This window comes from Euleptes europaea, chromosome 3 (genome assembly GCF_029931775.1).
Source record: "Euleptes europaea isolate rEulEur1 chromosome 3, rEulEur1.hap1, whole genome shotgun sequence".
Taxonomy (NCBI): domain Eukaryota; kingdom Metazoa; phylum Chordata; class Lepidosauria; order Squamata; family Sphaerodactylidae; genus Euleptes; species Euleptes europaea.
In genome coordinates, this window is record NC_079314.1 from 61,787,477 (window position 1) to 61,810,378 (window position 22,902).

At 43.2% G+C, this 22,902-nt stretch overlaps 1 protein-coding gene across 1 annotated transcript in view; it reads right to left on the reverse strand.

Moving 5' to 3' along the window:
* FOXP2 (forkhead box P2) overlaps positions 1 to 22,902 on the reverse strand; it is a 219,596-nt gene that overhangs the window by 45,223 nt on the left and 151,471 nt on the right. The window contains exons 4-9 of the mRNA XM_056845731.1: positions 15,849 to 15,986; positions 14,524 to 14,703; positions 14,064 to 14,078; positions 11,296 to 11,458; positions 2,100 to 2,313; positions 188 to 292 (exon numbers count right to left, since the gene is read on the reverse strand). Coding sequence (XP_056701709.1) covers positions 188 to 292; positions 2,100 to 2,313; positions 11,296 to 11,458; positions 14,064 to 14,078; positions 14,524 to 14,703; positions 15,849 to 15,986 — 815 coding nt within the window. The remainder of the gene's footprint in view (positions 1 to 187; positions 293 to 2,099; positions 2,314 to 11,295; positions 11,459 to 14,063; positions 14,079 to 14,523; positions 14,704 to 15,848; positions 15,987 to 22,902) is intronic.

Here is a 22,902-nt window from a genome sequence, read left to right on the forward strand (position 1 = left end):
AGATTGAACATTGCTACTGCAAGACCCATAGAAGTGTCTTATGTGAAAGAATAATAACTCGACCCTCTACAGATGGCCTTGATTATCAGGTTGTTTGGCACGTAAAATAACAATGCTTGAGACACTTTACAGTTGAACTTGATTTGCAATCTGCATTTCCATTGTGCAGGAATAAAAATCAACCTACTTTAAAAACTGGCCAAAATCTTCACAAATGCTTTCACATCCAGGCCATTTGCAAACTCCATGGCCGTAGAGAGTATGAGAGGCTCCAGTCTCCTCATGGGATGAGCTGTGGTAAAAGAATAAGGCATCAGATTCCTCTCCAAACACCCATGAAAGTTGGAGGCTGCTAGTGCCTGTCAGGTTATGATCTGTGACAAACAGGTCAAAACAGGTCAACTCAGCTCAGAGCAGTCAGAAAAATCTAATTGTTCTACTGAATAGTTCAACTGCCAAGGCTAGATGATGTTCTAATTAGAGAAGAAATAGAGCCAAAGATTACTGTGAATAAAGGATGAAAAAGGACAGTATTATACAGTATGCTAATTTTACCATATGACCTCAGTGTAACATTTTACCTCTAAATAAACTCCCAACACACAAAATGGAATCAGATCTTCAACAAAAAGGTGCCTAACAAAGACTTACAAACGTTTCTTCATTTTATATTTTTTAATCAATGAAATCACTGTGAACAACAGCATTAACTAAGGTTTCATTCGAGGGCTTAATGTTGTGTATCCTAAAAACCCTATATGCATGATTCCATTTTGGGCAAAGAACAAAAACCAAATCTTTTACTCAGTTAATTATCAGTGACATATTTTTCTTCTACCACAGTGCTGTTGAAAGGCTCCAAATCACAAAAGAAGAAGCCATCTTTTCCAACTAACTAACCTTGATGAAACTGAAAGTACATCTAGATACTATCATTTTGAAATAATGGCAAGTAATATGATAAATATATTATATATCAGCAATGCAAATAGTTAAAAGGAACGCCTCACAGAATCTGTTGGTTATAGAACATAGCCTCCAGATATACCCTTCCACTACTCCTACACTTCAGAAAATGTCATAAATAGGCAAAGCTTGGATAGTGACATAGGAGCTCTATCAAATGCTATGTACAATTATTCTAATAATGTGACATTGCTCTAGTTAAACATGTGCTGAGACCCTAGGTTGAAATTTCTATTGCTACGTTGTCTTTAATTAATTCCTAAAAATATATCATTAATAAAAATTATACAGGCACCATGTGAATGTAACTCTAATATAATTATGGATTATATATATGAATTCTAATTAAACCTTCTGCAAAAAATCTTCAAAAACTGATGTAGGTACTATAGGCTTTCTCTTCAGTAGCCCCCCAACATATCCATCTGTTCTATCAGCTGGATATTCCCACAAAACAATAGGACCTTCCCCAATCCAGCTACAATTAGTCATGACTCAACCCGGTTGAAAGCAACAGGATGAATTTGGTGTGATGAATGTAGTCCATTGATTTAAATGGGTCTTAATCACAACTAATTTCAACTCAATTAAGGCTAATGCTACAGGCAATCCATAGGATAAATTATCATCAAAAGTAACCAGATTCACTAAGGGCACCATGATCTTCAGTTCATTTCAGAGTGGCCTCCATTAGTTGGTCACACAAGCCCCTTTAAAATGAAAGAAGGTGGCAAGCAAAAATATTGGGCGAAACATATTTTTTATGTTAATTAGTGTAAGTGTGCAAAATGGGAAACTTTGGGTTGTATCCTACCACTGTGCTCAGCCAAGCACAGAGCTTTCCTCTAGAGGGAGAGCCCTCCAGAGAACGTCTCCTTCTGTCAAAGGCTTCACACTTTACAGTAATATGCAACCTAATATACTCAACGTACAGCAACAAATCCTGTAATTCAAGCTGGGAATGTTACAATGATTTCATTCCTCTTCCTTTAAAAAATTTCCTTGAATCTGAGACTAGAATCAAAGCAACTAATTGTGATTAACAATGGTTTTCTTTACTGTGTAAATCATAATAATGATGCCTATGAAGTACTTTTATGACAGATGAAAAAACCAATGAGAAATCTCATTACCTGTCTCGTCTTGCATTGAGAACTGATGACTGTCCATTCACCATGGAATGATGAGTTATTGGTGGTGATGCTTTGGAAGTGGTGGAGGAGGTAGTAGAAGAGGAATTGTTAGTAGTGAGGTCTAGCCCTCCATGCTTAATGCCATTGTCTTCCATACTGTGAACTCCAGTAACTTCTTTCCATAACTGCTGAATCTCAGCAGGACTTAAGCCAGCTATAAAACAAAAGAGAGCCCCACTAATATAGCAAAAGCAAGAGGTTCATATAATGAGCTCGGTGTTATTAATGGATTTATGCCAATAATAAAAGTGATGTAGTTTTTCCAGTACAATCAACATGCATTAAAATATAACTTCATTTTAGTTCTATTGGCAAGGAGTAAAATTTGGCTGTTTTTTCTCTTGTATTACAAACAGTTACCAGCTTACCAAATACACTATTACTTACAACTAGCAACTACTGTTTGAAAAAAAAAGGTACTAAAATAAACTTTAAGGTGAGATTTTCATTATCTGTGGAATCTGTTGTTTGAGTACCCAACAATGGCTAAATGTACCCAAAGTTCACAAAGTTGTTAAGAAACAGTTCTTTAACCAAAAATGTATTGGGAATCATATCCAGTTGCAACAAAGACACAAGCATTAGCCTACACTTTTCAGGAAAGAATATAAATCAGGGGAACAAGCTGAAGGAACACTGGATTAGACAAGTCTTAAAATCTAGGAAAGAATTTCACCTTACACAGTAATTTGCCAGGCTAATATTTAACCACACCATAGGTACTCCTGTTTAATTTCCCAATTGCATTAAATAAGTAATTTCCAGAAAAGCAACAGCTTTCAGACAAGGGCTAGTCAAATGGACATTTCTGTGAATGCACCACATCACTCAATAGCACTAACTATTTTGAGACGCTTTTGTATGGCTAAGCACTTAGCCATTCCTTCCTTACTGTATAAGGTGAAATTCTCTCATGGTGTCAGGAGCAGGCCATGAAGACAGTTCATGGTTGTGCTTCCAGGTGTTGTTTTGCAGCTCTCTTCCAAGGCCACTCCGTGCCCCGTGTTTAGACTTCATAGATTTCTTTGGTGTGGGAATTGCCAAGTACTCCTTCCTGCCTCTAGGAGGGGGGTTGCCTGGGTTACCGGTTATCTCCTTTGCTTTTCCATATATGCCAAGTCCCTTGCCCTAGCCCCTCACTTGTGCCATTCTGAATATGGCTTCTGTAACCTGTCGAGTCTAATCAATAAAGCTGCTTTCGTGGACCTGCCGTCTACTGGAATCTGTTTATGGGTTTGCCGCAGGGCTAGAGCTTACACATGGGGAAGAAATAGGCAGATATGGCTAGCATCTCTGGTTATAAGACCAGAGTTATTCTCTCTTACAAGCATCATGTTGACCAAAAAATTCATTATGCCTGTGACGGCCCAAATCTCTGATCAAACTCCCCTCCCCCATCCATAAAAAGAGCCATATAATGGCTAAATAATCTGCCTTGAGTCTCAGCAAGGAAAGTGAATTATAAACGATGTAAGTAAATAAATAAATAAAATTAAAATGTGGTAGACGTGTCCATTTTTTTGATAAAATATCAAAGGCAAAAAATCATAGTTTCTAAGGTAAGGAAGTTAATATATACATTTGTTAAGATTTTCTTACAATTAATTTTATATCAATATTGCTAAATAAGGTTAAGAATGGAAATGTGATTAAAAATATTTCAGTAACTGTCATTAATAATGCTTTTCCTACCAAAACGGATTGTCAACTTTTCTATTTCCCAATATCCTATACTATGTTGTATAGCAAACTTGATGGAGCTTCTTGCATAAGAACAGAACAAACTTTTTTATTGCATGGTAGTATATGCCAGTGGCTATATTTTTCATGTGAAACTAGCAGCTCACGCCTGACTTCCAAAGACGAAAGTCCTCAGGCCAGGGCAGAATTCTGAATATACCATACTCAGACAGGATCTGCCCTTGCTCTTCTGGCTCTATTGACACATTAGCCCATGCCCTTTTGGAATGCCGCTTTTACGAGGAACTTCGATCGCACTATATTTCCCCCCTTTTAATATACAAATCCAATGCCTCTGTGACTGACATAATGCCTTTTTTACTAAGCGACAGGGACCCCAAGGCTACATTGTCAGTGGCAAGATTTGTTTCAGTCCTTATATCCCTCCAACACTAGATATATGCTGCTCAAGATCAATTGATCAAGGAGCTTCTAAGGGATAAAAGGAAAGGAAAGGAAAGTCCTCAGGAGGCCAGGAAGAGGCAGTGCCAGTGTTGGGGCCCCCACGCTGGCACCAAGGCTACTTACGCTGCTGTGAGTGGCCCCAACGCCAGTGGGGAGGCCCGAATGCCGGTCTCCCAGCGCTGCCCAGGATGCCAGCTGGGTTTTCCGCTGGCATCCCACCAGTGCAAATCCCTGCAATGGCATTCCGGGTGTGTGTGTGCTGGCATCCCAGAGGCGTTCCCGGGGCATGCTGGGGGGGGGGGCGGAGTTGCCTTTCCAATCTCTGTTCGGACTGGAACAGCGGTGTTGAGAATGGCGTTGCTGCGACTACTTTTTAGCAGGTGCAGCATCGTTGTTCTCTATGGGGCAAAAGCCCCATTTTTACAATAAAAAAGCCTTTAAAGGGTTATAAGACCATAGAGAAAGCAGCTTTATTGATTAGACTCGACAGGTTGAGTTGAGAACAATATTCACAAACGAGATGCAGCACAATTACAATTTGGAAACTAATCAACTTAAACTACCGTATTTTCCGGCGTACAAGACGACTGGGCGTATAAGAGTTAAAATATAGAGTTTGGGATTGTCCCGAGTCCGCGGCCTAGGGCCGGCCCTCGGGACTGCGCCCCAACCCCGCGGCCGCCCCCAGACCTCCTGGAGCGGCCCAACCCGAGTCCACGGCCTGGGGCCGGCCCTCGGGACTGCGCCCCAACCCCGCGGCCACTCCCTGTCCTCCTGGGGCGGCTCAACCCCCGGGGAAACAACACCACTTACCAGGGCGGGAGAAAGAGGGGGCGGGGGCGGCCGGACGAGCTGGCAGCATGCCGGGAGGCAGGGCTGGCGGGAGGAACAGGAGGAGGCCGGGGGCCGACCTCCTGGCATGGAAGAGTCTGTGCCGACCCGGCCCAGCCGGAGCAAATCCTGGAGGCGAGGCGGGGAGGGAGCCTCCCCGGGCAGCGGGAGCCCCGCAGCCAGAGACGCCGGCTGTAGCCAAGGCTCAGCCCCGGGCTCCGGCAGGAGGGTGGGAGCCCGAAGCGGCGGGACGTGGCTCTCAGGGGGAGTCGGCGAGGGGAGAAGGGAGCGGGGAAGAAGAGGGGGATGAGGGCAAGAGTAAGGGCCCTTGAGAAGGGCGAGGCTAAAGGCAAGGGGAGGACTGAGCCGACGGTCCGCGGAGGGCGGAGCTAAAGGAGGGTTTGGAGGGGAGGGAAGCCCATAAAGACAGAAGCTGAAGCGGAGGCCGGGGAGGAAAGGGGGCATGTTGGGTGTGCTAGGCAGCAGCCAAAACACCCTGTGCCGGGAGAAGAGAGTGGTCACCCCAGCCCCGGCCAGCCGGCCAGCCAGCCGCCTGCCTGCCTTGTGCTGCCACTGGAGCGCAGCTGAGCACTTCCCTCCGTGCACCCCGGCGCGCCTGGCTACGACTCCGAGCCAGGCAGTGAGCGCCCTCGCCGGGCTCGCCTCCCCTCCCTCCTCCGGCAGACATGGACAGAGCAGAGGCGGCTCCCCAGGCAGATTCTCCAGTCCGGCTCGGAATTCAGCATCCGGCGTATAAGATGACACCCGGCGTATAAGACGACCCCCAACTTTTGAGAAGATTTTCCTGGGTTAAAAAGTAGTCTTATACGCCAGACAATACAGTATTTGAGACACTACAATTGCTCTTGCTATATTTGCCACTACATTAAATCAGACCTAACTCTACATTAGGCTATAACCAGATTTTAAAAATTAGCTGGGATTCAACAATCCTATGCACTCCCCTCATGATTAACTAGCTCAGTAGTGCCTAAATCTCTTTTTTTACTTTGTTTTCCTTGTGGAAAACTCCAAAAGGAAAGAGGCAGCCCAATCCTGAAGGGGGGGGTAGTTCGGTGATGGCTGGGGACAGCGCAGCTGCACCGCCTCCTGAGGGGCTTCCCTGGCTGTAAATAAAATTTAAAAATACACTTTTTTAAAAAATCCCCATGAAACGCTCCCATTTTGTTTCATGGGGCTACGCCTTCCATTTTGCAGGCATAACTCCACACCTGCAAAATGGTGCATTCAGGGCTTTGGAAGCTGCCTAAAGGCATCCCCCCACCCCGGGAACACCCTCTGGATGCCAGTGCAACCACTCACGCTGGAAAAACGCTGCCAGGGAGGCAGTGCCAGAGCATGAATCAGGTGCTGCCATGCAGCGTCCCTACACCAGTGTAAGTGCCCTTGTGCTGGCATCTGTGCCCACTTAGCTGGCGCAAGTGGAACTTGCATGGCATAGGGATCATACTGCCTCCTCAGCAGCTCCACTCCCCGTTTAGGTTTGCACAATTAGTCTAGGAAGGGCTAAGAGGCTGTTCACTGAGGAACTCTCCTCCTTCATTAGCTTTGTACAGAAACTATTCTGATCAAGGATCTGCTCAGCCACTTTTGAATAATTCAACAAGCTTCCCCCGCAAATAAGAGTTTATGCTTTCTCATACACACACTGGTGGTTCATGCATTCACTGGGGCTGGTAATGTCCACATGTTGCATGGAATGAGCTCACACTTTCCCGTCCCCAAACTGACACCATTTCATGACAAGAGAAAGCTTTCTCCATGAGTTGCGCAGAAACATGGCTCATGAGTTTTTTTCCTCTCTCTCTCAGTAATGTCAATTGGAGGTGATGTGAAGTCCTGCTCTCTTCATCTCCTAATCAGTATAACACGGGACACTATTCTGATAATTGATGTCGCCTCAGGGTCAAAGGAACAGATGCTTCCCCTGGGAAGCAGAAAGGAGGTACAGGCCCATATTAATTTGTTTTTTCTCTTTCTTGCCACAGAGCCTGGGAGGAAAGCCCCTTACAGAAGGAGATGAGTAGTCAGCCTTTCTTCTTCTGCATTCGCTGTACTTGGGGAGGCTCATAAAATGTCTGTCTTCACTTTAGGAGCCTCACTATGAGTGGCTCAATAACTCTGGAGATGTAATGCAGAACCTCATGCTAGTGGTCGTGATGATAGGTCAAACTGTTCAATACCTGTATAAGCTGAATCATACTAAACTGCAATTATAAAGTATGGTAATAAAAGACTTGTGTGAGAATTTTCACGTGGAATGGAGATACAAACATCTTCACAATAAAACAAAAAATTACCCTGAAAATAGACATGACTTTCTATTGGATTTTGTATACATTCCTCTTACATGCTGTAAAATTAGACTTTAGTGTTCTCTCAGTTTTCTTTACAGTATAAAACTCTGAAGTGAAATCTTTAATTCACCTGAGGCTAGACACAGATGTTGAACCCCTTTCCATCCTAGAATCACTGAGGTGCAGGGGCAAAAAAAGAAACACTTTGAAGACTGATACATTTTAATTTTACTGGACACCAAAAGTTCTTGAAGTAGCAGATGAGCTGTTGCTAGTGAAGGTACATACGTTTCACTAGCTGCCTCCATCTCTGTTTTGACCTACAGAGTCATGAATACTTGTTAATTCTCTTGTGCCATATAACACAGATGGTTGAGTGCGTCTTGACTTGTGTTGCTTGACAATGTGTACGTGAAATCAAGCGGCACAATTTTTTCTTTCCTGGTATCTTTTCCTTCGAACTTTAAAACAAGTCAACAATCCATGTTTTTAATTCTTTCCTGTTGATCCATCTGCCCCAAGTCTGGAAAAAACATGGGGCACAACCAGCTGTGCATCTTGACTTTGTTTTGAACTAACTGCTCTTGAAGGATTTCAGTCCACCTTAAAGAAGGTGGGTTGGGGGAGTTTTGTTCAGCTCCTTGGCAGTTAGGTCATTGCGTTTCTCAGGGTTCATCTCTTTCCCCCATGCTGTTTAACATCTGCATGAAACCACTGGGAGTTGTGAGATGTAATGTTACTAATATGCAGATGACATGACATTCTTTTCCACCTGAAACTGGTGTGAGGCCCAGTTTGTGGGTGTAATAACGAGATGAGAGACACTAACCGCGCATTCCTGAGCCGCGCTGGCGGCCAGGACAAAAGTCTCCAGGAGGCCAGCGAAGGCTTCCGCCGGTGAAAGGGCCCACAGTACCAGTGTGCAGGGCCAGTCGCTGGTAGCTGCTGTGGCAGCACTGGGCCCAGACACGGACAGAGCTGGACGCTGGCATCCGGACACCGGCAAACGCTGCAGCAGTGTCCCAGGAGACGTTCCCGGGGTGTCACTGCGCTGGCTGGGGGGTGGGGCCGCTGTTATGGCTTGGGAACGCCCCCTTTTATTTTTGCAGAGTTGCAGGTTGCACGGATTTTGGCTCTGGGCAGAGGTTTCGGCCGGGCCAAAACCTCCTTAGGAGGGAGCACCGCTGCACTGCCTCCTAAGCCCTGCACAGGCATTCTGCTTAGGAAAGCCAGCGTGGTGTAGTGGTCTGATTCCCCACTCCTCCACATGAAGCTGGGTCACAGCTCTCTTAGAGCTCTCTCAGCCCCACCTACCTTACAAGGTGTCTGTTGTGGGGAGGGGAAGGGTAGGTGATTGTAAGCTGTTTGATTCTTCCTTAAGTGGTAGAGAAAGTCAGCGTATAAAAACCAACTCTTTTTCTTCTAAACTGAAACTTAAGCCAAATAAGACCAAGATATTGGGTTGGATCCAAGCAACTTTTCTGCTAGTGAAAAAGAAAGGAGGATTCCCATTTGGGCACCAAAGAGGCTAGGCTGGGGGTTGTGGGACCTGAATGTGTAAAAGCCATTTGTAGTACAGAACTTCTCAGTTATCATCAATAGTTCATAAGGGAAGATCATGCATATCCTGATCCTTTCAGTATCCATGCATGTGATATGGGCAATGCACATGTTCCTGGCTTGGTAAGTGCAACTTGAAATCACAGGTTTTGGAGAGTACCTGTTTGCAAGTATCAAAGATGGAAAATACAAGCACTGTGCAGCTCACAAAAAGGCGACTGCATGTATCAAGAGGATCCTATTGTGATTGATCATAATGACTGAAAAAGGCTTCTGTAGCCCAGTAACAAGCTTCAGGTGGTTTATCAGCTGCAACCTTTCCTTGAAAAATGTGATCTGGCCACAGTGATCCATGAACTTGTCATCTCCAGGTTTGGTTATTGTAATATGATCTACATGGAATTTTCCCAGAAGACAGTTCAGAAACTCCAGTTAATCCAAAATTCAGCAGCTACATTGCTTGGAGGCTGCAGTACAAGCAGTGTTGACTGATCTTTACGAGCTTCTTGCTTGTTTGTGATCCCAGTTCAAGGGTCTAGTTTTAAACAACAAAGCCCTTTACAGCTTTGGTATAACTAGCGTAGTTTGCTGTTATAGGTTTAATGTATTTTTTTAGTTTCTGGAAAGTTGCCGCTTTTCTGCTGACTTATGTCTTGTAATAATTAATGTCCTTATTACTGATATATGATTTAATGTTCATGGGGTGATATCACATCCCGATGTTTACTAGGCAGACTTTGTTTACGGGGTAATTTGCCAGTGCCTTCCCCAGTCATCTTCCCTTTACCCCCAGCAAGCTGGGTACTCATTTTACCGACCTCGGAAGAATGGAAGGCTGAGTCAACCTTGAGCTGGCTACCTGAAACCAACTTCCGTTGGGATCGAACTCAGGTCGAGAGCAGAGCTTGGACTGCAGTACTGCAGCTTACCACTCTGCGCCACGGGGCCTGAGTACCTTTGTAAAAAGGCAGGAGACACATTTCTTAAACAGTATTAATTCAAGTTGTTGTTTGTGACTTTTTTTCTATTTAGTATTTATTGAGGTTTCAAAGTCTTTCTTTTTTCATGATGGCAAATGTTCTTCTGAATATACAATATTATGTTCTGAGACAGACCATTGGTGCTTCTAGTTGGTATTGTTCTCTCTGTTGGCAGCAACTCTCTAGGAGCTGTTGAGAGGGTTTCTTCCAGTCCTGTTATTTGATGTCTTTTAACTGGAGATGTCAGGGATTGAACCTTCTGTCTCCAAAGCATGTGATTTTCAACCCAGCTATGGCCCCTCTCCAATTATTATGCTGGTTATAAGCATTTGCGATTATTGTTCCTCATGAATAGTATGCGTGTTGGAGGGGGAGGTACTAACAGTTATACAGTTACCTCCCCTACTACTGCATAGGAAAAAGACGTGTGTGCTATCAATACTTTTCTCACAATGGCATGGCAGCTGTAACGCTGCTTCCCATCTACAATATCCACATGTGAAGCAGAGACACCACATCACCTATCAGCCTTCTTTTACAGCAAATATTTGTGATATGTTCCGTCCACATGTGTAACCTTTCTCCGTAGAACATACTGCACACCATGGTAGATGATGTACAGAGTGAAATATACACTCATACAAAGCCACCATCACTGGCATGTAGCATTGGTTTGTTCCTAATCAATACATTACATGGATTGTGTCCTTGGCTTTTTGGCTTTTACTTTAGGACTGTACTTTTACATGACTGTAAACAACTCACCACTACCATGTAAGTGGTGTAGCAATGTAGTCCTAGCTTGTAATGCCCTCTACTTTTATTCAAGAGTAGAGGGAATGTTAGAGTGGATAAGAAGAAGAGTTGGTTTTTTATATGATGACTTTCTCTACCACTTAAGGGACAATCAAACCGGCTTACAATCACCTTCCCTCTCCCTCCCACACACTTTCTAGATACACTTGGTGGTTGCCAGGAAAGGTGTTGGCAGGTGCCATGGCGCTCACGGTACCCTGTTGGGGACCCCTGGTATAAATGAACAGACCTTGAAATCTTAAGATGTGATACTTTGTTTTCAATCCATTTTACATAGACAATTAAAAAAGGACACCCCGATGCAGTATTCTCCTGTAAATGCCTTCTGGTTTAAAAAAAGAAAACAAAACAACAAATCTTAAAAAGGGCAGACTCAAGAATAAAGCTGGTTAAAAAAACATTAACACTAAAAGCACTAGCAACAGAATGGTAATGAGACAAAGGTGAGAACTGAAAATACGTCGAGTCATCCGTTAGCTTCTATACCTTGTGGCAGCGACTGGACAGGAAGAGCAGACTGGCCTGGTGGAATGGAGATGAGTCCCTGACGCTGAAGGTTCAGCAGATGCTGCTGCTGCTGAAGTTGTTGCATCTGGAGGAGCTGCTGCTGGAAGACAAGCTGCTGGGCTGCCAACTGCTGCTGTTGCTGCTATAGATAGATATATATACATAAAGAGAGAAAAAAGGGAAATGCGGTGGAGAATAAAGCCTGCAGTAAAAGCTGTCACACATGGAAGTGTCAACTCAACCAGGTTCCCCTCTTATCTCCATTATTAAATAATGTTATTTGCAGAAACAGCCAGCATTTGATTTCCTCCCACCTACCCACCCCAGCTTTATATTTATGTCGGGGTTATTAAGCAACTGCGTTATTAAAGGAAACAGGCAAGATGCTCTTAGCGTCCTTCTTCAGCAAAGGGTCAGAAGGAAGCAGGCAACAGCTGTTCCAAACCTAGACAGAGAAAGGGGGAGGGGGAATCACACTTCGTGATAGATGATAAATTTATCTAGGCTAAAAGTGTAACTCTTTACAACAGTCTGTGATTCAAAGGCTCTTGTTTTTCCAACTGAATAAGTATGATCTGCAGTGGCCCATAAATGAAGTCTCCAGTGATCTATTAGTAAACTGGGATGTAGCCTTCAGTTTCCTGGCCTGTTAGCTCCTTTGCTGCTCTTTTTTGTGTGTGTGTGGGAGAATATATTAAAAAACCCAGCATTACATTTGAGGCAAAGAAGAGCCCCCTATTATAAAGAAAAACAGCATAACTTCCAATTTTGTGAGGCATTACAAGACAAACTGGAGTTTTTTAGGCTCAGGAGGGTAGAAGGATGTAGTCACACTTCAGAGAAAGACAAGCTGCTGTGGAAGACCTTTCCCTTTTTTGAGTTTGGGGAAAAGAGAAACTTCTGATGCGCTCACTGGAAAACAGACTGCATAATGGAGCAAGTCATGTGGATTGCCCAGAGCCTCGGGAGAAATAAGGGAGCAATTTCTATTCCATAGTTGATGGCTGTCTGAAATTCTATTCACAAATCCAAACAGAAACAAAGCCTCGGGAGGTCGGGACCGTTTCCTGTACGTTTGCATAATGGGCAGCTACAAGACAACGTCTAGGATACCTGCTGATCAATTTAACCACTTCAACGTGCTTTGTTTGTATTATGTTTATATTTGATGCAGTTTGCTGACAAGTGCAGGCTAGGCCTGAGAAGCTGGCTTGTCAGGTTGATTTATGAGCACATCAAACTGTAACTTTGTACTCACCACTCCAAACATACAGTAGCAGTTCATTAATCAGGGTCTGTGACTTTGAAATCTATGCCCAGAGTCTCCCCCCACCACTCCTGCTCTCCTTCTCTAAATAATGGACTACATTTGCATGATCTGTATCCTCTACCACAAAGATGAAGTAAGACTCTTACATGTGCTCAAGACCAAATAAGTAGTAATTTGCCCATTGCCCAATAGGAATGACTGATGGACTTTAAAGGATGGCAGAAAGGGAAGCTAACTCCCAAGTCCTATGGTCACAAACAAGGGACAGCTGCAGAATTCTACGTCTATGGCTATGAGGCTTAGGGCCAAACTAGGCTTTATTTTTTTCTAAAGGGCGGTAGCTGGGTTTCCTGGACTCTCCTCTCCTCGCAGACCCACAGCAGCCCCAGGGGAGGAGGGGGTCTTGCTTTCAACTCTGGGCCTTTTCCTGACCAGAAACAACACCAGGAAGGAAGTTATTTCCCTCTTTTGGGCTGCTCCACATGCACAGAAAAAGGGGGGAAATAACTCTCCCCAGCATCATTTCTGGTCAAGAAAAGGCCTGGAGGGGGAGGCAAGAGCCCCCTCCCCCGCCCATCACTGCAGTGCCTACTTCCATTAGGCTCTTCTTTATTTTTAAACAGACAGTCCCTGCAACTGGGAGGAGAGAGTGTTGAGTCTGGGGAACCCAGACTCAGGTCTTTAAAAAATGTAACATCTACTTTAGCACCTAGTGGAAATGTATAAGGATGGCTTTTCAACACCAAAGGACTAATGGTTGTACTGATCCTGTCGAAAGAGAAACAAAGGAATAGTATGATAATATCCTTTAGTGGAGCAGCCAGCATTTTAAACGCAATACAAAGGGAAAAAATTATTTTATTAAAACATTTATATTTGTCCTTCCCTCATGGTTTAAGGTGGCTTACAATAATAGTTAGGAAAAAAATCAAGTTAAAGAAATTCAAGTTATACTGAAGTCTTCAGCCAGCAAAATGAGTAGTCACCATATTCAGGTCAAGTTTTTGACTGACGAGTTCTATGTAACTTGCAAGCTTGTATCATCCTTCAGTTATATAATGGGGTGTGTATGCATCATTTCACCACTTGACTAGGCCATTTCCTCAGGTTGGTTTTGTCTCCATGAAGTGCTTACTGAGGACACTTTTACACAGATAATGTCTTGTACGAACCAGAATCCCCATGGATACAGCTGCCTTTTCTTGGTGGTCATTTCTGCAACTGCAGCTGTGCATTTTGTCAGCCTCTGCTATCATAGGAATTCCTCTCGAGAAGCAGAGGCTGTACCCACAGAGAATTTGGTTCATATCATCCGTTTGCTGTGCGAATATGTCCACAGAGACAAAACTGACTGTGTAAAGTAGCTGTGAGCTATATTAACACCAACAGAGTCTCATAAAGATTATTTTAAATAAAAGGAATCTAGCCCAGGGTTCTCCAGTGTGGGGCCTGTGGGTGCCATGGCACCCACCAGTACTTTCCCTTGTACTTGCTGAGCTTTTAAGAAAGTGAGCAGGGCCATCGTAAAGCAGGGCTTATTTATTAGCTGCTCTTATTCAAATGAAAGGGTTTTCCACAGCTGAAAGAGAAGCTATAGTCACTGGAGAATCAGGAGGATTGGTAAGCATCCAGGCTTTCCTTAGTCAGTGTATGGGTCAATTCCCCCTTTAGCCTTTCATTCTATATATTGCCCCTTCTTTTTCTCCCTTCATCTCTTTTATTTCCTTTCTGTGATTCTTTTTCACAGTGGGGAGGGAGGAATCACATTTGGCCCCGCCCCCTGTGGCAGCCATTTTTGAGCGGCACTCACCACTTCCGCTCAAAATTTCAAAGGTGCCTGCAGGCTTAAAAAGGATGGGGACCTCTGATCTAGCTCCTTCTCCTCCCCCGCCCAGACCCAAGCAATAATTTATCATTTGACTGTTTAAGAATTTAACCTCTTTCACTTGCTTTCCTGGATGCTGCTGCTGCTGCTGTTGCTGCTGTTGCTGTTGTTGTTGCTGCTGTTGCTGCTGTTGTTGTTGCTGCTGCTGCTGTTGTTGTTGCTGTTGCTGCTGCTGCAAAAGCTGAAGATGTAACTGCTCTTGCTGTTTCTTGTAAAACTCTTGTAGTTGTTGCTGAATAAATCATTTTGACTTTGATAAATAAGGGTAACGTTTCAAATACTATAAAGATCTCCTAAACTCTTCTAGATGGATAATATGGCAGGGCAGTCATTAGGATTCACCTTAGAATAAAAATGTAGCTTGAAGAAACAGATCTACATACATTTTTTTCCAAGGCAGCTGTGAAATTTTCCAATGCCGATTCCAAAATATCATAGACAAAAGGATATTTATTCTAAAAACCATGCAGCAAGGGCCAGCTTGCTCCCCAAATAACCACACCAATTCAACACATATCTGAAATTTTAAAAAATGTAGCCTCAAGTAGAAAGACATCTAACCTAGTAAATACTCAAAAGTTCCAGCGAGGCCAAACAAAACTGCTCATTTCTTGGAGGGGAAGAGTGTGGAGAGTTAGTTATTCTGTCACCTGTTCAGCAGGATGTCTTATTTACTATGACAATTTGAATCTGTGTCATGCCCACCAACACCTTTCCTAGCACCTGCCAAGTGTTTCTAAAATGTAGGAGGGGAAAGGTGGGGATTTTACCCAGCATGCATTCTGATTGGCTATCCGACTAGCTGTTCAGTTTAAAAAAAAAAAACTGATTTGGCAGCAGCTGCCTAATATACTTTAGGTAACTATCTGGATTAGGTAAAGAGCCATATGCTGTAAGTCTAATAAAAATGTGGAAAAATTGACTTTGTCTTTGATTTATGCTTTATATCACAAAAATGTAATGTTTAGAGGCATTATTAGTATTAGTTTTTTTTAGGGGAATATATGAGCTTTCCAACAATGCCTTAAAATTTGAAATTGGTCACTTGGTTCATGAGTTATAGTAGTAGTAGTAGTAGTAGAATTTATCTGGATGTGGCCATAGCCTTCACAAAACATCATCCACAAAGAGTTATAGCTGAAATTACAAAAGGTGAGAAAAACTGGCTTTGGCTATCCTGATGATGTCATAAAAAGCTTAAGCTACCAACCAGAATAGATTATCACATCAAAACATAATACATAGACATACACCTTTCAAAAAGCACAAAGAAATTTTGCCACTTTACCTTATGCCAATATGTCAATTTTTGACTCTAGGCCCACAGACTATGAAAAGGGGTGAGCTATGCTAACACGTCATAAAGATGCACATTACCTGCTGTAACATAACTGCTTGTTGTTGTTGGAGAAGTGCTTGAAGCTGCTGTGGAGACAAAACTTGCTGCTGGAGAATTTGCTGCATTTGCTGAGGGGTGATCACCTGGGGAGTCATCATGGCCACTGACACAGGAACCTGAAGAAGCAAAGATGGCCAACATATTGAGACACACATTCATCATATACCTTGACACTGTATTTTTAAGTAACCCTGTAATAAAGCTATTTGTTTTATATGAGACCAATGTATTTTATATCAACACATTCTTCTCTAGTCTTCTCTTTTTAGGAGCCACAGCCAAACAAGAGGTCACTGTAAACGTACAGTATTTTTCAAAAACATCAGTTATGGTCCTGCTCAGGGTCAATTCCATTTGACCTGAGCCTCAAGCTCAAAAGCGGGCCTCTAATTTAGCCACTTGTTAATTTTTGGCATTTGGTAAGTTTCACAATTTGTTTTTCTGTACATCATGTGTAGTCTCTTTTTATTTTTTATTATGGCTAGGGACCTCAAAAGCAGGAATTTGTCAGGCCACTCCAAACCTCTGAGAGGGCCTGTTCCTGTTGACCCTCAGATCATAACACCCCATATTTCCTTGGTCCCAGAACTGGCTGGAAATGTGGAATGTTGTGATGTCACAAAGTAGAGGAAAGTTCTACAAGAGATTATGTAGTAGTTTGGAACCATATGAATAGCTGAGCAGAGCCCCGGGCGGGAGCGGGAGAGGCGGCGCCTGCGCAGAGGCGTCTTGGAGGAGGAGGAGTGGCTGCCCGCCGGCCGTTGCAGCAACAGGAGAAGCGCCAGCAGGAACCGCGGCCGCCCTGGCCCCGGGGAAGACTAAGCAGCAGGCACGGCGCCCAGGGGCAGAGCCGCACCCTAGGGGCCAAAGAGCCTCATGCGGCTTGCGAGCCGCGGTTTGCCGACCACTGTTCTAGCCAATATGGGAAGTCATTGCTCTGACTGACAGTTATGGGGAGCCCAAGAGAATGCTTTGCTTCTCAACTGACAGACAACCTACAGCAACAACTCAAATGCCTTTGCCAGTTCCAGAATGGTCTCTCTCTGTGTTAAGTAACATCAAGTTACTTCCAACTCATGGCGACCCTATGAATCAGTCCTCCAAAACGTCCTATCATTAACAGCCTCGCTCAGGTGTTGCAAACAGAGGGCTGTGGCTTTCTTTATTCAGTCAATCCATCTCATGTTGTATCTTCCTCTTTTCCTGCTGCTTTCAACTTTTCCTAGCATGACTGTCTTTTCCAGCGAGTCTTGTCTTCTCATGTGACCAAAGTATGATAGCCTCAAATCATTTTAGCTTCTGGGGACAGTTCAGGCTTGATTTGATCTAGAACCCACATATGTTTTTTTGGTAGACCATAGTATCCATAACACTCTGTTCCAACACCAAATTTCAAAGGAATCTACTTTCTTCCTGTCAGCTTTCTTCATTGTTCAGCTTTCACATTATACACAGTAATAGGGAATACTATGGTAAGAATTAACTTGATCTTCATTGCCAGTGACACATCCTTACACTTAAGAATCTTTTCTAGCTCCTTCATGGCTGCCGGTCCCAGTCTCAATCTCCTTCTAATTTTTTGGTTGCTCCTTATATCCCTCAAACATTAGATATATTCTGCTTAACGTCAATAGATCAAGGAGCTTCTAAGGATAAAGGAAAGGATATCTCGGTTGCAGTCTCCCTTTTGGTGATGATGGAGCCAAGGAATACAAAGTCTTGAACAATTTCAATTTACTCATTATCCATATTAAAGTTGAGTAATTCTTCAGTGGTAAACTGCAGTACTGCAGTCCAAGCTGTGCTCACGACCTGCTCACGAGCTGAGTTCGATCCTGACGGAAGAAGGTTTCAGGTAGCCGGCTCAAGGTTGACTCAGCCTTCCATCCTTCTGAGGTCGGTAAAATGAGTACTCGGCTTGCTGGGGGTAAAGGGAAGATGACTGGGGAAGGCACTGGCAAACCACCCCATAAACAAAGTCTGCCTAGTAAACGTCAGGATGTGGCATCACCCCATGGGTCAGGAATGACCCGGTGCTTGCACAGGGGACCTTTACCCTTTTTAATTCTTCAGTAGTAATTACTTTTGTCTTCTTGATGTTTAGCTGTAGTCCTGCTTTGGCACTTTCTCCTTTAACTATCAGAAGTAGTTTCAAGTCTTCACTATTTTCTGCCAGTAATGTAGTATCAACAGCATATCTCAAATTGTTAATGTCCCCACCCCCAATTTTCACTCCAACTTCATCTAAATCTAATCCAGTTTTCATTATGATATATTCTGCATACGGATTGAAGAGATAGGGAGTTAAAATACCTTCTTATCTAACACCTTTGCCAACTGGAAACCATCATGTTTCTCCATATTCTGTCCTAACAGTAGCCTCTTGTTCAGAGTACAGGTTGCACATCAAAATAATCAGATGCTGTCGCACACCCGTTTCCTTTAAAACCAGCCATAGCTTTTCATGAAACACACAGTCAAAAGCTTGCCTTTTTCTTTTCTGAATCCAGCTTGAACATTTCTCATTCCATATAGGGTAACAATCTCTGTTGTAAGATTTTGAGCATCATTTTAGTTGTGTGAGAAATTAATGTGATGGTCTGATAGTTTCTGCAATCTTTGATGTCTCCTTTTTTTGGAACGGGAATGTAAATTGACCGTTTCCAGTCTGTGGGCCATTGTTTTGTTTTTCCATATTTGTTGGCATATTCTTGTCAAGATTTTGATGGACTCTATTTCTGTGGCTTGGAATATCTATTGATATCCCATCTGGTCCCGTGGATTTGTTTCTCCCAACTGCTCTCAGGGCAGCTTTCACTTCACTTTCTAAAACAGATTCTTCTTGGAAGGAATCTGTCATCTTTTGTTTCCTGTTGTGCTCAGTCCCTGTAATAGTTTCCTGCGCTCTGCCAACTTCCACATGCACAAATGCCTGCTCTTTCACATACCTCCTATCAGCATATCCTGGGCATATATTGATCTGACTCAGTCACTCTCTATTTGAATTTATTCCCTGGAACTGCTGCTAGATCACCCCTTGGCCCCCTTCTTAACAAGGGCCATTCCTTGGATCTCCCTCCAAGATCCAGACAATGTGTATATTTCAGGATCAACGTAGCTGAGTCATCCTTGATAATTCCCGAACACAGAAAAGGATAGGTCCTTCCCCATTCTGTCTCCTTTCCCCTTCTCTGCTTGCTTCTTGCTCTCTTTTTATTGTTCTCTGAGGTACAAACTGGCCTGTGGGAGTACTACTGGATGGGTGCCAGAAACAAGTACTTGCATTGATGGGATGTGGTATTTTGTGTGGAAATATACTGAAATATTGCTCTGATTGCTTGCCTGGAATCTTGATTCACTTCAATAAACTATCTCTAACCATTTCAAATCATTACAGCCTCTGCTTTCCTTTCTAAGCCTGCAGTAAAGCTCTGTCACTTTTCATTTTGATCCCAACCTCCTAGGCATGCAATATTCATTCCTTTCTATTGGAGCGTGGACCTGATTGGAGCGTGGACCTGAGTCCAGTTCACACCAACTAAGAAGTGAGATATGTTGCCCTGAGTGCACTGGGTAGCAGCACTACATGCCTTCTTGTTTATTTCCAAATTATTCTAAAAATCAGTTTCTGTTTAAAAAATATAAAAGGACAATGTTCATTCTCTTCTGCAGCACTACCTGAAAACAGCAAAAAAACAGATTTCCAAAACTGGAAAAAATTGAATTGGTGCTATGGCAAGTCAAAAGAAGTCACATTGGATAGTGTTGCTTGTTGGATGGAGGGCAAGTCATTAGTCCAGGCTTCCATGTACTTTTATCTTTGGAAGCTGTGGAGATGTGAGAAAATTTGGCTTATCTAAAACTCTCAATAATTGTACACCATAGCTCAGTTTTCAATTTTTTGGTGTAGAGGGGGCAGGATTCAGTAATCTCTTGTCATTTATATGCATGGGTACTTGGACTCACGTTTTCCCCCCTGTCTGACTCGGTTGTTCCTTGGAGTTCTGCAAGAGCTTTCCGTCCATTAGAAATGACCTCACTGCCAGCCCTCGCAATGTCCGGGTCTTACCATTCCTGTGTTAACCAGACTGTTCCCTCTCCCCTGAGCTCAGCCATGCTGACTGAAATCTCCATACAGAAGGCAAAGCAGGGGAAACAGAAGATTGCTTTCTCTCACAGCCAATCACAAAGCAGCTTGTAAAGAGGCAGGGATTCAAATACTTCCTGCTTCCAGCCTTCTCAGAGCTCTTTCTTAACAAAAGAAAAGCTTTTTAAAATTGAGGCTTGGATTTCTCCCCCCCCCTTTTCTTTCAGATTGCTCCGTTTTTTGTTCTTAAAATGCTTTTTTATGCGCCAATTGGGGTTTTTTTTTGGGGGGGGGGGAATCTTATCTCACAGTGATCACTGCAAAATAAGCCAATTACAAAGCAGCATTTAAAGGGGCAGGACATGATTTGAGTTTGGAGACTGCTGGTGTAGAGATTCCCAACTGGAAAGTCTGGGTCCAGCCAGCAATGAACCTCAGGTAAAACTCTCATGCTAACAAAAATTTCTGAGGTCCAGGCTAACCTTTCTGCACAATGGAACTCTCTTCCTTGTAGCTGTCTATTGGTATTTATCCATCACAACAGTTGACGATCTTCCCTATACCAATATTCATTGTATGCATTGACTGAGTATGCTAACAGAAGGAATACTGAGATTCTGCAAACCTGAGGTAAGAGCGGAGCAGCAATTTAGCCTGCTGAGTGGAGCCTGCTGCAAGGAGATAAATTCATCTTGGGCTTCAGTTAAGTTGTTGAGGTTATAGACTTAACATACTAATCTTGAGATCTGTAGAGAGTATCTTAATGGCTTGTGCAGAGAAACTCTTAGACTCAAGATTACGGTGTTGTTGTTGGAAGGCTGCAACAGTACACCCACTGGTTTGGAAGTTAGTCCTACTTAAATGGATAGGATGTAGTTGTTTGGAAGTTTGGATTAAAGGCTGCAATCTTTAATCACACTTCATTGGTTTAATGGAAAGCCTGATGTCAAGAGGAGGAAGACATGCACAGAAGAGTGGCTCAAATCCTACCTCAGCTGATTATGACTTCCCATTTTTACAACTTGTGTGTGTGTATTTGGGAGTTTAGTATTTGGTTGTCAAGAGTTAAAGACCTGAGGGGAAAGGAAGAACTTCCTACATGGAAGCTTATACCCGCACATTAATTGATCAGAAACAGCCACATACTGCTGAAGTAACAAAATCAAACAAATGATTGTTCCCTTCTCCTTTGCCTGACTCTCTGACACGTAAAAGTGAAAAATCTTACAACATATGTGAGGGATGTGGGGTGGGGAAGGACACGTAACAATGATCAGCTTAACTTTCATAATCTATTCTACTTTTTACAACTTTACAGTATACTGTAAACATTTGTAAACCCCCAGGCATCTAGCACATTCTGAAAAGGGCAGTTCCTATAACGTCAGAGACTCTGTCAGGCATTATTCAGAGTAAAATTTACTCTGCACCTCTGCACAATAGAGAAGCATGATGGAAGGATGGGGAAAATGTTGCATTCTCCAGGCTGCCTGTTGAGAACACCAAATCACTACTCAAAAGCAAGTAATTTGGGACAGAATGGAAGATAAAATGGGAGGAAAGGAATTATGGAGGAGAGAGCAGAGGAAGGCAATGGCAAAACACCACTGATAATCTATTGCCTTGAAAGTCCCATGGTCCTGGAGTCACTATGAGTCAGTTGTGACTTGACAACCACAACTGTGAGGTAGGTAGGGCTGAGAGAGTTCTGAGACTAGCCCAAGGTCATCCAGCAGGCTTCATGTGGAGGGGTGGGGAAACAAACCCGGTTCACCAGATTAGCGCCTGCCGCTCGTGTGTAGAGTGGAGAATCAAACTGGTTCTTCAGGTTTGAGTCCGCCACTCTTAACCACTATGCCACACTGGTTCTTTTAGTGTTTCCATAATCACACGGTAGAGTCTCACACAGTCATTCTATAGCATTTGACATGATCATCCAGGGCTTCTGAGTGAACTTAGCAGTCATGGGATAAGAGAACATGCCCTTTCACAGATTCCTAACATGTTTTTTTTTAAAAGGTAGCATGGAGCAGGAATAAATGGACAGTTCATGTAGTGGAGGGAGGATGAAAAGTGGGGTCTCACAGGGTACTCCTTTGGGACTGGCACTTTTAAATTTATTCATAAATGGTCTTGAGCAAGGGTTGATCAGCAAGGTAGCAAAGTTTGTCCTAATATCAAATTGTTCACAATGATGAAAACATAAGGTGCTTTAAAAAGACCCCCAGACTGGGGAAATGAATAACAAAAACAGCAGATAATATTTAGTGTAAGTACAAAATGATGTACATTGAGAGGGAAAAATCTTAATTACACATATGCACTGATGGGGTCTGACGTGGTGGTGAGTGACCAAGAAAAAGACCTTGGGATTGTGGTTTGATAGCTTGCTGAAAACTTCAGTTCCGTGGCAACAGTGATTTTAAAAAGGCAAATTGCCAATTTAGTATTGCCCTTATGTAAGTCCCTGATATGGCCACATTTGGAATAAAGTGTACACTTCTGGTCACTCCATCTCAAAAAGGAGACTTCTGGGGGGAAAGTGCAGAACAAGGCAATCAAAAGGAGTTGCAGCATTTGCCCAAGGAGCCAAAGCATATGGCATTTTTTAGTTTAGAATAAAAGATGACTGAGATGATAGATATGATTGAGGTCTACAAAATTATTCATGGTGTGCATAAAGTGGACAGAAAATACAACTCATAATCTTAGAACTCATGCTTATGATTGACAGTAGATTCAAGAGACAAAAAGGAGCACTACTGAACGCAAAGGTTGTTGACTTGTCAAACTCATTGCCACAAGATGTGGTGATGGCCACTGGCTTAGATGGATTTAAAAGGATGGTAGACAGATTTATGGAAGATAGCAAATGACAGCCATGAGAACCAAATGGGATCTCCAAGTTCAGAGGCAAAATATCTCTTTTAGGCGCCAGGGGGCAG